The sequence below is a fragment of the Euleptes europaea genome, chromosome 14 (assembly GCF_029931775.1).
Source record: "Euleptes europaea isolate rEulEur1 chromosome 14, rEulEur1.hap1, whole genome shotgun sequence".
In the NCBI taxonomy this organism is placed as follows: domain Eukaryota; kingdom Metazoa; phylum Chordata; class Lepidosauria; order Squamata; family Sphaerodactylidae; genus Euleptes; species Euleptes europaea.
In genome coordinates this window covers 29,137,953-29,150,248 of record NC_079325.1, presented here as the reverse complement: position 1 = coordinate 29,150,248, position 12,296 = coordinate 29,137,953, and the positions used below count along the sequence as shown (strand labels likewise).

Genomic DNA, 12,296 nt, shown 5'->3' with positions numbered 1-12,296 from the left:
TTGTGTTTGGGGGAGCCCCCAACAGTGCATTCCTGAGCCTGGGGTCTGAATGGGCTTAGGAGGTACCCAGACCCCAACGCTGGCATCCATGCCACTTGCGCCATGCAAACTGGCATGGATGCCGGCATTATGCCACTTAAACTGGCCCCCTAGGACTGCTGCGGCAGCCTCCCGCCCTCAGACTCCGGCTCAGTCTCCCGCCACCATCTTGTCAGTGCAAATCCTCACGCTGATGTCACAGGAGGTATTCCCGGGGCATTTTGGGGGGGTGCAGCTGCCAGTAGGCAGACTCCTAACCCCTTTCAGGCCGGGAACACCCCCTTATGCTTCAGCTGTGTTTCGCTTGGTTTTTGCTGGCTCAGCATCCCTTTTCTCTATGGGGTTTCTCCCCCCATTTTAATTTTTTTAGTTTAAAAATGCCCCCTTTCCCCCCTGCAGCAGCCACAAAACCTCCTTGGGAGGTATTGTGGCAGTGCCGCAGCCACACGGTCCCCAGCCCCTGCAGGGCTCAGGAATGAGCTGCAAAAGCCCTCTGATGACACAGGGTAGGTTGGCAGCTGCAGTGGGCTGGGGCAAGGAAATTGTGGGGAAAGCTATGTTATGGCTCCTCCAGCAATGAATGGAAGGAAGAGAAGAGTTGGTTTTTATATGCCAACTTTCTCTACCACTTAAGGGAGACTCAAACCGGCTTACAATCGCCTTCCCTTTCCCTCCCCATCAACAGACACCCTGTGAGGTAGGTGGGGCCGAGAGAGCTCTAAGAGAAGTGTGACTAGCCCAAGGTCACCCAGCTGGCTTCGTGTGTAGGAGTGGGGAAACAAATCCAGTTCACCAGATTAGCCTCCACCGCTCATGTGGAGGAGTGGGGAATCAAACCCGGTTCTCCAGATCAGAGGCCACCGTGTTACCCAAATTGCTCAGTTATAAATTTATATGGGGAATAGCTATTAATAACTGGCGATCACTGTTATCAGGACGATTCTCTGAGGGGTCGTTAATTAAATGGAAAGTGGGGAAGGCGCGCTGTCTACGTGCTGGCTTGCTTTTTTATGACATGGCAGCGATGGAGTCTTCCTCTGGCCCAGGAAAATGGATTCTCTCTGGCTGTGTTAGAAAGGTTTCCCTACCCGAGGTTTTCCCATGACTACTGCTTAAATGCGCTGCCTTTCCCAATGGCGTGTGGGTTGGGCACGGAATCCAAGGTGGCTGCAGCACATGTCCTGGTGTGGTTGCCAGGCTCCAGGCGGGAGAAAGCAAGCCTTCTCATAACAACCGCTCCAAACCATATATGGCCTGCAGCCATATATGTGTGGGGAATTCCTTTCCTGGGAGGAGTGTTCCATCATGGGGACCTCATCTGCAGCCCTAAGAGGCCCCATCCAAACACAACTTTGCAAGCCCCAACAAGGGTTTCTCTCATCCCTCTCTGTTACCCACTACAACTGCCAGGTCCCAGCTCTGGCACCTGTAAAGCCCAACCATCCCCAAACAGGATCTTTCCTTTCTCACTGCATTCTTCCTCCGGCTGTTGCCCTTCCTCCTGTTGCCCTCCCTTTCTCCTCCGGCAGGTGGGCTGCCTGTCACGGCTCAGCCCCGGCCGTCTCCTGTTCTCCATCTTCAACAGCAAAAGCTGCCCCCTGAAGCATCTGCCCCGCCCAACTTCACAGCAGGGCCATCCCCGCCTCCGCAGCGGCCAGCTGCAGCTGCCTTTCCAGAGGAAGGCATGTTAGTTGCAGAAGTTTCCTTGCCAGTTGGCTCCTCATGCCAGATTCTCTGTAGCCCTGAGGGCGCATGCATAAACCAGGATATTCTTCACCTAGAATCACTATGATTAATACCTCCCAAAATAAAACTGCACTGACGGTCTGTTGAAAGTCTTGCCCCAGGCAGGTCATAGGAGCACATGAAGCTTCCTTTATCCCATTGGCCCATTCAGCTCAGCATTGTCTTCTCTGGCGGGCATTGATTCTCCAGGGCCTCAGGCAGAGATGAGTCTTTCTACCCGCAATCTGCTACCAGGGATTGAACCCGGGACCTTCTGCATGAAAAACGCACACTCCTCCTTTGAGCCCCGACCCTCCCCAGGGTGTTTGTTTTCAAAAGTCAGGTCATGCAAAAATAATTAGCAGAAAGGGTATCTGCAGGGCCCACCTCCACGGGGGTGTTTCAAAGGGGCTCGGATGCATTGTGTGAGGAATGCAAGCCCCTGATATGGGTATGGGTATGGCAGATGACCACCAAACATGGGGCAACATGGCCTGCCTTTTCTGAAATACCCAGACACAAGGGGTTCTCCCTGGCCTCTATTTTACTTCCTTTCCTCCCTTCAGCTCAGGCAGGCCCAAGGTATTATGGTACCTAGAATGGGAAATTGCACTGGGCATCGTTCCTCCCATGTCATTAAGAGAGGGCACGGGTTATGTATTGTGGCCGGGCAGGTGCTTGACAACTGCCTCATTTTTGCAGTCCTGGTCAGGTAAAACCATGAATCAAGCTTCTAACAGGCTGCCCAGTGGGACGGGTGGGCTGCGTTTGATTTGGCTGGTTGCAAAGCGTGCAGGCCTGCGCCTTCATGTCTCTGGCTGCAGCTTAGCAATGCCATCTCTCAGCCGTGATGCAGGCAGGCACTCCATGGCGCTTTTAAATAGCCTCCCTGCTGTTGCCAGCTGAGGTGTCTACAGTGAGCCTCTCCTCCAAACTGGGAGATGCTTCAGTTGGGAAGGGAGAGGTGGTAAGGCTTGAGCCTGGCTGGAAATCTTGAACTCTCTGACCTGAAATTTCTCCTCCCAGAAATGCTGGCATTGGCTGTGGTGGGTGGGGGGACTTAGCACATGCTTAGAGGCACTCTGATTACTTGTCCCAGACTAGAGTTCACTGATGCTTTGCAATGCTCTTTCCTAGTCATTGCGGTGCCATTCTGGTGGGTGAAGGTGGAGATATTGGCTGGACTGGGGAAGCAAATATCCAGCAGGGCTATATTTTAATTATTCAAACAAGAGCCTGGATTAGAAAAAGATATATAGCCAGGATTGTCGCTAGCCTTTATGCTAGGTGGGGCTGCAGAAGGAGCACAACATCCAAATCGCAAGATGTCATAGTCCCGCTGTACAGCACGTTGGTCAGGTTGCACCTGGAGTATTGTGTGCAGTTCTGGAGGCCTCACTTCAAAAAGGATGTGGACAGAATAGAGCGGGTGCAGAGTAGAGCGATGAGGATGATCAGGGGCCTTGGAGACCAAGGTCTTCCTCTTTTCCTGCTGCCCTCAACTTTTCCTAGCATGACTGTCTTTTCAAGTGACTCTTGCCTCAGGCTGAACTGATTTGTTCTCGAACCCACTTATTTATCTTTTTGGCGGTCCACAGTATCCGTAAAACTCTCCTCCGATACCACATTTCAAATGAATTAACTTTCCTCCTGTCAGCTTTCTTCATTGTCCAACTTTCACATCCCTACATAGTAACGGGGAATACTATCGTATGAACTATCTAGAGCTTGGCAGTCACTTCAGAATCTTTTCTAGCTCCTTCATAGCTGCCCTCCCCAGTCTCGATCTCCTTTTGATTTCTTGGTCGCACTCTCCCTTTTGGTTGATGATGGAGCCAAGGAGCAGAACATCTTGAACAATTTCAGCGATTAGAGATGCCTTCTGCCTGCCTCTGCCACTAAGCCACGGCCCCTCTCCAGTCACACCTTCTTTTCTAAATGTTAAGCACTGTGCGAGGCACACAGGCAACCGCTAAAGGGATTTGCTTCAGAGTCACTGACCCAGGATAAGGGAGAGGGTCCTCTTGAATCATCCACATCATTCAAAGGAAATCTGGAGTGGGCAGAGGAAGGTGGGTTGAGGGGGGGTGTTAGAGTCCTGCCATTTGGGGCACCAGATCTCATGGACTCTTTTTATTTCCCCGGCATATTCTAAAAAGCGGCTCTTTGAAACGGAAACGGCCACCTCACCCTTTAAAACCAAAGCCGGCCGCCAAACCTTGTTTTCCCGGAAAGTTTCAGGTGGGGGTGAAGCAGCGGTCGAGGCGGGACAGCGCGCCAACCGCCCCACCTCACTAGGGCCCTGGGTCCGGGGCTTTCCCCTGGGTCTCCGCGGCCGACGTTCCCTTAGCGATCCTCACGACAACCCTGCCGGGTAGGCCAATGGGATCTCCCCCGACGCTGAAGGCGGGGCGGCTGAGCGCAAAGGCCTCCGCGGGGAAGACCAGGCGGCGGGGAAGCTCGCCGCCGGAGGCCTCGGAGAGGGGGGAGGCGCAGCTCCCAGCCGAGCCGGCCTTTCGGACCCCCCCCCCCCCAAGCCCCTCCGCTTGTCTCCGCCTCGTGGCGCAGGAGAGGCGCGCTCTGCCCCTGCTCCGGAGCGGGCTGCCGAGGCGAGGCCGGCGGGCGGGCGAGCGAGCGAGCGGGCGGGCGGGCGGCGGCGCTTCGGCTCTCCCCCCTCCCCGCCCCGGCTGCTGCTCGGCTAGTGGCCGCGCGGGGTGCACGGGAGCTGCCCGGACGCGCCGCGGCGGCGGCACCACTGCAGCGGAGGCTGCCCGCCCGCCTGCCCGCCTGCCCGAGCCCGCCTGCCTGCCTGCCTTCCCTGCGCAGGTTGCAGAAGAGCCCGGCCGGAGGCGGCATGCGGCGGGCCGGCGCGTGGCGCAGGCGGCCGGGCGGCTTGCAGTGAAGGCGGCCGGCGAGGCCAAGCGCCCTTGCCCGCGGGGCCATGCCAAGCGCCTCTCCAAGCGCTCCGGCGGCTTGCTGAGCAGCCGGCCCGGGCCGCCCCTGCCGTGCCTCCGCCGCCCAGCCCGCCCGGGGCTGGGGCTGGGGCTCGCGCTCGCCATGGCGCAGGCGGCCAAGCAGCTCAAGAAGATCAAGGACATCGAGGCGCAGGCCCTGGCCGAGCAGAAGGAGAAGGAGGAGACCAGCCGCAAGCGCCGCAACCGCTCGCGGGACCGCAAGAAAAAGGTGCGCAGCCGGGGGGGGGGGGGCCCGGGACGCGCCAGGCCGGCATCTGCCGGCATCTGCCGGGAGGGCGGCGGCGGCGGCGTCTCCTTGCCCCGTTGGCTCGGCGTGGCGCTCGCCGGCGTCGGGGCCGCCCCCTCGGGGAGGGAGGCGCCGGCTCGGGCCGCTCGCCGCGCCCTCCCCGCCCGGTTCCAGTTCCAGGGGCCTGGCTCCCGGGCCGAGAGGCGGGGGGCTGCGCCCGGGACCCCCCCCCCCTGCCCCGCCGTCCGTCCCGTCCCTCCGTCCGTCCGTCCATCTCTCTCTCCGGTGGGAGAGGGGCCGCGGCTGGGTGGGCAGAGCCTCTGCGCGGCGGGCGGAAGGTGCCAGGTTCCATCCCCGCCGTCTCCAGCTCGAGGGACCAGGCGAGGAGGCGAGGGGGAAGCCCTTTCTCTGCCCGAGAGCCCGCAGAGCCGCTGCCGGTCTGAGTCGAGGAGGCTGGCTTGGATGGACCCAAAGGGTCGCCTTCGGTAGAAGGCGGCTTCGTGTGCCCTGCGTTGTGTGGGTCGGCAAGTGGCTGAGCCCACTCCCCAAGGACTGGCTCTCCCTAAGGTGGGCCGCCTGTTCAGACACAGCCTTGTGGCTTTTCAGATATGGCATAGGTAGTGAGCTTCTAGGGGGCAGGGCCCTTCCCCAAGAAAGAAGTCCTTGGGGACAGGAACCCCCCCCGGGGGCAGAAGTCCTTTGGTGGCACCATGGGCTGTGGCTTCTTAGGCAGAGCTCCTAGCTGAGGCCTCCTCCTGGAGCTCATTGCTTGTTCGCTATTTTGCCTGTCTTTGGTGTGTGTGGGGGGGTGCCAGTTAAGAGTGTAAGAAAAGGCCTGGCTGCGGTAGACAAGCGGCTTCCATCTGGCCGGCATCCTGTTTTCATTAATGGGCATCCAGATGCCTCTGGGAGGCTTGCAAGAAAGGGGTGAAAGGGCTAGTCATCCCTTGTCACTTATCACTGGTAGCTGAAACTCTAGGGTACACTGCACCTGAACATGGAGGTTCCATCTGGCGATCATAGATTTCTCCAGTTTTTGCCCAGGTGCTCTTTTGCTCCTCTGGGTGCATGGTGGCTGTGGCAGAAACCTACATGTGGGTTGCTTGAGACGTTTTCGTGGAGCAGCTGCATGCCAGGTATCTCCAGTAAATTAGTCTGAAATGGCTTTGTGAGTTCTCCCCCCCCCCCTGCAACATACACACACTGCTATTATTTTGTAAAACCTTTTCAGCCTAAGGAAGTTGTGGAATCTCTTTCCTGGGGAGAATGAGTGAAATTATACCATGACTTGTTCATAATGCAGTATGCAGAAATGGTTCCACAAGCCAGGCAAAATGAAGCTCCGGGCAGCAGATCTGAGGCGCTGTTAGGTGTGGAGGAGAAAGCCATGGAGCCCAATGTGCCAGACCGTTCTCCTGGGCAAGCCTTGTTAGGAGGAATGAGCATGGTGCAAGACCACTGAGGGGTTTCTGCGTACCTCCCATTCATTCCCACGAGGCATGTGCAGGACAACATCCCAGTGCTTTGTGCCGATTAGTAGATACATGTTAATTAGTGGATATGTTGCTGTTTGGAATTCTCTGGTCCTGTCAGCGTGCAGGATCTTGAGTTACACAGGTCTCTTCCTCAGACTGGACTCTGGTGGGACAAAGGAGGCAGGAAAAAACAGATATTTCTCCAGACAAGCTTGGAGTTAAACCCTCCTCTGCAGAAGGTTTTAGTCTTAAAAAACTCCCTCTTGGGGCACTCCGACCCCCCCTTCTTTTCTCAGATACCCAGCAAAAGGAAGAATTCTGTGTAATATGAAAACATGCCTACTGCATTGTGAATAGTGGTTGGTCCTAATAAAAATATTACTATACATCACATTTTATGTTCATCTAATGGTTTTGGTTGGAGGCTATCTAAGAAGAGGTTCAACAGGAGTTCATCAGCAGTACTTCAAAGGCAAAATATCCTAGGTTGTGACAGGACTTTTTTTTGGGGGGGGGGGCAGTGGAGGATAGATATCCCAACTCTATGTAGACAGTGTAGTTATATGGAGACTATATTATAATAGGCAGCAAATAGCTATTTACTCGGTCACCTGTAGAGAATCTAAATCCTGATCAGGTGATCTGAGAAGTGTATTTGTAAACTGCAGGAAAGCTCTTTCCTCTTTGTGGGCAGCAATAGGTCACAAATGTCTGTAGGCTTTAAAAAAAGTGACTCTTTTGGTTGCATTATGAATCATTCCTTAGAACACACTGGCATGGATAGGCGTATTAGTTTATTCTTTTTGTCACATTAAATCCCAGTCTTTGGGACCTAGAATTACCAGAATCTCAAACCACGTTGAGATCTTGTTCACGTGGTCAAATGGTGAATCGTAAATCACAGATCAAATACCACTGATGGTACGAAAGTTCCATTTCTCAGCACAGTGCTTTTTAATGGATCCTTTTGTAACGAGAAACCAACTGATATGTGTGCGCATGGAATCAGTCCAGGCGTTTTTGGTGCTTTAGCTGATCCGGAGACCAGGTGGTTTCAGTGTGTGGGATAGAATCTCCCTTCTGCCCTGCTCCTTCTGCAGCAAGGATTTCTGGACATCCCCTGTAATCGGATGCAGCCCGCAAGTGTGACACATCTGAGATAGATCATCATGTTGGGAAAAGGGTAAGGATGCGCTTCTGCAGCCAAGGGGGTCCTTCAGGCTGCCTGAATTGTAGCTGCAGGGTCCTCTCCTTATGGGAGAGGCAGACGGAGACTGCTGGATGGCACCGCTAAACTTGGTAGCTTTATTCACAGGGTTGCACTGCAGAGGAGACGGTGCATAATTTCCCATGATTCTGGCCCAGCGTAGGTATCATGGTTTAGAGTACACAAGTCAGCTTCCAGGGTACGTATATGATGTGATGTGTGGATCTGCATTCACATCCCTCTGCTCTGTGTTTGTATGATATGCAGTTTGCCTGCCCAGAGATTGACTTAAGCCTGAAGTTCACATAAGTCTCTAAAATATCAAATATAATATGAGAATACTGCCAAGAACAGACAAACCCAGATCCACACCGGTCTGCTTCACACATGTGGAGTTGTATGTACAGACAACTATTAATTAGCTAATTACAGTGCCATCAATCCCAAATGCAGGAATTCAGTAATGTGTTAAGTGTAGGGTTGCCAGGCCCCTCTTTGCCACCAGCAGGAGGTTTTGGGGGCCGAGCCTGAGGAGGGTGGGGTTTGGGGAGGGACTTCAATTCCATAGAGTCCAATGGCCAAAGGGGCCATTTCCTCCAGGTGAACTGATCTCTGTCGGCTGGAGGTCAGTTGTAATAGCAGGGGATCTCCTGCCACTACCTGGAGGTTGGCAACCCTAGTTAAGTGGCCCAAGCAAGATGTTCAAATCCTTGTGGGAACTTGTCTTATCTAAAAGTTATCAATGTTTGCCCTTGAGATTTGGGCACTGTATCTAATTTGGGGAGGGGGCTGTGGCTTAGTGGTAGAGCATTTGCTTGTCATGGGTTCAATCCCTGGTATCTCCAGTTAAAAGGATCAGGTAGCAGGTGACTTGAAAGACCTCAGCCTTAGACCCTGGAGAACAGCTGCCAGTCTGAGTAGACCCTGATGGACCAGTGGTCTGATTCCGTAAAAGGCAGCTTCATATGTACATACGTATATGTAATCGGATGCTGCAGAGAACTTTATTAATCTCTAACTCCTTGTGAATCTCTGTGAACGGTGTGTTCCTTGTTACTGTGAACTCTGCTGCCTGATTTTCCTAAAAATCTACTTGCTGAATCTGTTAGTATTAAAATGTTATTGCTTATTTTCATTCCATGGGTCTTGAGTCAGGAAGGATATGATAAAGCCACGCTAGGTTATCTCAGCTACATGATGTTTTATGTGCAGATAGACCAAAACAGAAACCCAACAACCACCTCCAAATAGGGACATTCTAGCGGTTTATAAAACTATGACTGGGTAGAGATAATTTTCAACATAATTTGGGGCTACCCAGTGACATTGACTGGCAGTAGATTGGGGTGGGGTCTGTGACTTAGTGGTAGAGCATCTGCTTTGCATGCACATGGTCCCAGGTTCAATCTCTGGCATCTCCAGTTGAAAAAGGATCATGTAGTAAGTGATGTGAAAGACCTTGACCTGAAGCCCTGGAGAGCCTCTGCCGGTCGGAGTAGACAATACTGACTGTGATAGACCAATGGTATGAGTCAGCATAAGGCAGCTTCATGTTTTCAAAACAAAATCAAGTACTTCACACAATGCAGAATTAAGATAAGGTATTTTGGCCACAAGTTGCCTTAGATGGCTTTCAACAGGGATTAAACAAATTAATGGAGGGCAGAGTATCAGCAGTAGCTATTAGCCACAACAGCAAAGGTGGAACCTCCATGTTCAAAGGTGGTATACCTCTGAGTATCTGTTGTTGGGGAACAAATGATTTAGGCAAACTATTGTCTTCAACTTCTTGGCTTCTCAGAAGTATCTAGCTGGCCCCTGTTGGGAATAGGATGCTGAATTAAATGGACCTTTGATCTGATCCAGCATGGCTTTTCTTATGTCAGATACATTTTACTATCTGTCTTCCTCTTGTTGATTAAGGGCTGCTTTGCGTGACTGATCCCCACCCCCCAATTTTAAAAAATGTGTTTTACTGACCATCTGAATGTGCTGCTATGTGTTCTGACTGCAATTAGCTGTATAGGGTTCAGCAATTAGCTGTATAGGGTTCAACCAACTTAATAACTCTTTAAGGATTTATGAACCTGAGACTTTCATTAGACGAGAATCACCCAAGATGTCAGTGGTTGTGTGAATGGGCAGTCATTTCCACTGAGCATTTCTTATGTGGGATTCTAAAATAGCGCTGCAGTCATTTCAGTCACCTTTCCTGTTTTTATTCTGGTTTGTGTACGCTTGGAGTAAGTGAGCAGAAAACCATCAGAATGCTCTTCTCCTTGTGGGTCTGCCAGGCCAAAGATATAAGAGTGTAAGTTTAGGCAATAAGTAAATTATTTACTATTCACTGCAGTATACATGCCCTCTGTTGGTAATGATAGGCCTTTTCTAGAAATAATGGTAAGTAATCTATATGCAATACTTTAGAATGTTCAAGGCACTTCATGTGAGCTGTCATGCTACAAGAGCCTTGTAAGGTAGATCAATATTATCTCCGTATTAAAGATGAAGAACTGAGGCTTAGAGGGAGCGGCTTGCCATCAGCCACCTCCGGAAATCAGAGCAGAGCTGAGATTCAGCCCGCTTGCTTCCTAGTTGCTAAGCACAGTCTTTTAGCACCTATGTTGCACCACTTGTCCCAAAAACAGCTGCATAGCAGGGTGAAGTCTTGCTTGTGTGGCTTCTCCCATCTTTGCAGCACTTGGAGGGGAGAAGCTGCACCTCCCAAATGCAGGGCAGTTTGCTCCATACATGGGGGATGAAAGGCAAGTGAGTGGCTGTGGTCCGGGCAGCTTCCAGCCTGGCTCCACTGTACGTTCACTGAATGGTGCTGATCAACTCATTGGCAGACTCACATGAACACATGAAGCTGCCTTATACTGAATCAGACCCTTGGTCCATCAAAGTCAGTACTGTCTACTAAGACCGGCAGCGGCTCCCCAGAGTCTCAGGCAGAGGTCTTTCACATCATCTACTCGCCTAGTCCCTTTAACTGGAGATGCCGGGGATTGAACCTGGGACCTTCTGCATGCCAAGCAGATTCTCTACCACTGAGCCACAACTCCTTTCCCTTATCTCTAAAATGCGCAGGCTAACAGCAGAGGTTTGCCTCCAGGTGCTGCTTTGCAGTGTAATGAGCTTGCAAGACGCTTTCCTCCTAGAAGGTGCCATATATTCAACAGAATATGATGGATAGGTTTGAGCTGGCTGTGTGGGCTGTTACCGGGCTCTGACTCGAGCTGCAAAACAGCTTGGGACGGCAGTTGAGTTGCCTGAACAGCTTCCTCTGGAGGGAACTGGCCCCTGCAGCAGAGAACTCCAGTTTCCGATTGCCGTGCTTCTCTGAAATATGGGTTTTTGCCCCACCTCAAGATGCTTTCTGGCTTTTTGATGGGACTTTACTGATAGGCAGATGCTGACAAATGGAGCAGGGGCTGTCTGTAACAACCAGTTCCCAGTTTCTGGCCATGCTCTGGCGTGATCCAGAGACAGGCTGTCAGGCAGGGCTTGCAGTTCTAAAAGGCAAAATAACCAGGCTGCAGTTTAGGACTGATGCAAAGAAGAGGCAATATGTTCCTTCTCTGTGTATGTGTGTTAAGTGCCATCAAGTCGTTTCCGATTGCGACCCTATGAATCAATGTCCTCCAAAGTGTCCTATCCTTAACAGTCTTGCTCAGATCTTGCAAATTGAGGGCCGTGGCTTCCTTTATAGAGTCAATCCATCTCTTGTTGGGTCTTCCTCTTTTAATGCTGCCTTCAACTTTTCCAAGCATGACTGTCTTTTCCAGTGACTCTTGTCATCTCATAATATGTCCAAAGTACGACAGCTTCAGTTTTGTCATTTTAGCTTCTAGGGTCAGTTCTGCTTGATTTGATCTAAAACCCACTGATTTGTTTTTTTGGTGGTCCATGGTATCCATTTCAACGGAATCTATTTTCTTCCTATCAGCTTTCTTCATTGTCCAGCTCTCACACCCATACATAATAATAAGGAATACGACAGAGTGAATTAACCTTCTACCCTAATAAAAAAAAAACTTCCCTCCCATGCAATAGGATTAGGAGGGGAGGGGGCATTGTGAATCCATTTTCAGTTCATGGCCAAGTTAGCCACAGGGGCCTCACTCTACACTGGCTGAGGGAAAGACCTCAGCAATGGATGGGCAGATAAAGGAGGGGATAAGGAAAGGACGGGCAGGGGGCTGTCCATTCCTGTCCCTCAGCTGCCTATCAAACTTGGTGGGTCTTGAATTTGGTTGAATGCTGCTTCGCAAATCTGGATGGTTGCTATTCCCTTTTGAAATAACCCAGTACAGTCTGTACTGCCAAACTGTATAACTCTTACGCTAGCCTGATGCTATATGATCCAAAATAATTTGGGTGGTTCAAAATATTGTCGAAGGCTTTCACGGTCAGAGTTCATTGGTTCTTGTAGGGTATCCGGGCTGTGTGAGCGTGGTCTTGGTATTTTCTTTCCTGACGTTTCGCCAGCAGCTGTGGCAGGCATCTTCAGAGAAGTGTCCTTCAGTGTTACTTCTCTGAAGATGCCTGCCACAGCTGCTGGCGAAACGTCAGGAAAGAAAATACCAAGACCACGGTCACACAGCCCAGATAACCTACAAGAACCATTTTGGGTGGTATTTGTCTCT

At 51.7% G+C, this 12,296-nt stretch overlaps 1 protein-coding gene across 2 annotated transcripts in view; it reads left to right on the top strand.

The window, feature by feature from the left end:
- The first annotated feature begins 4,821 nt into the window (after nucleotides 1–4,821).
- The window catches only part of ANK1 (ankyrin 1), a 188,879-nt gene continuing 181,404 nt past the window's right edge, over nucleotides 4,822–12,296 (top strand). For both annotated transcript variants that reach the window (XM_056860791.1, XM_056860790.1), the window contains exon 1: nucleotides 4,822–4,947. In XM_056860791.1, coding sequence (XP_056716769.1) covers nucleotides 4,822–4,947 — 126 coding nt within the window. The remainder of the gene's footprint in view (nucleotides 4,948–12,296) is intronic.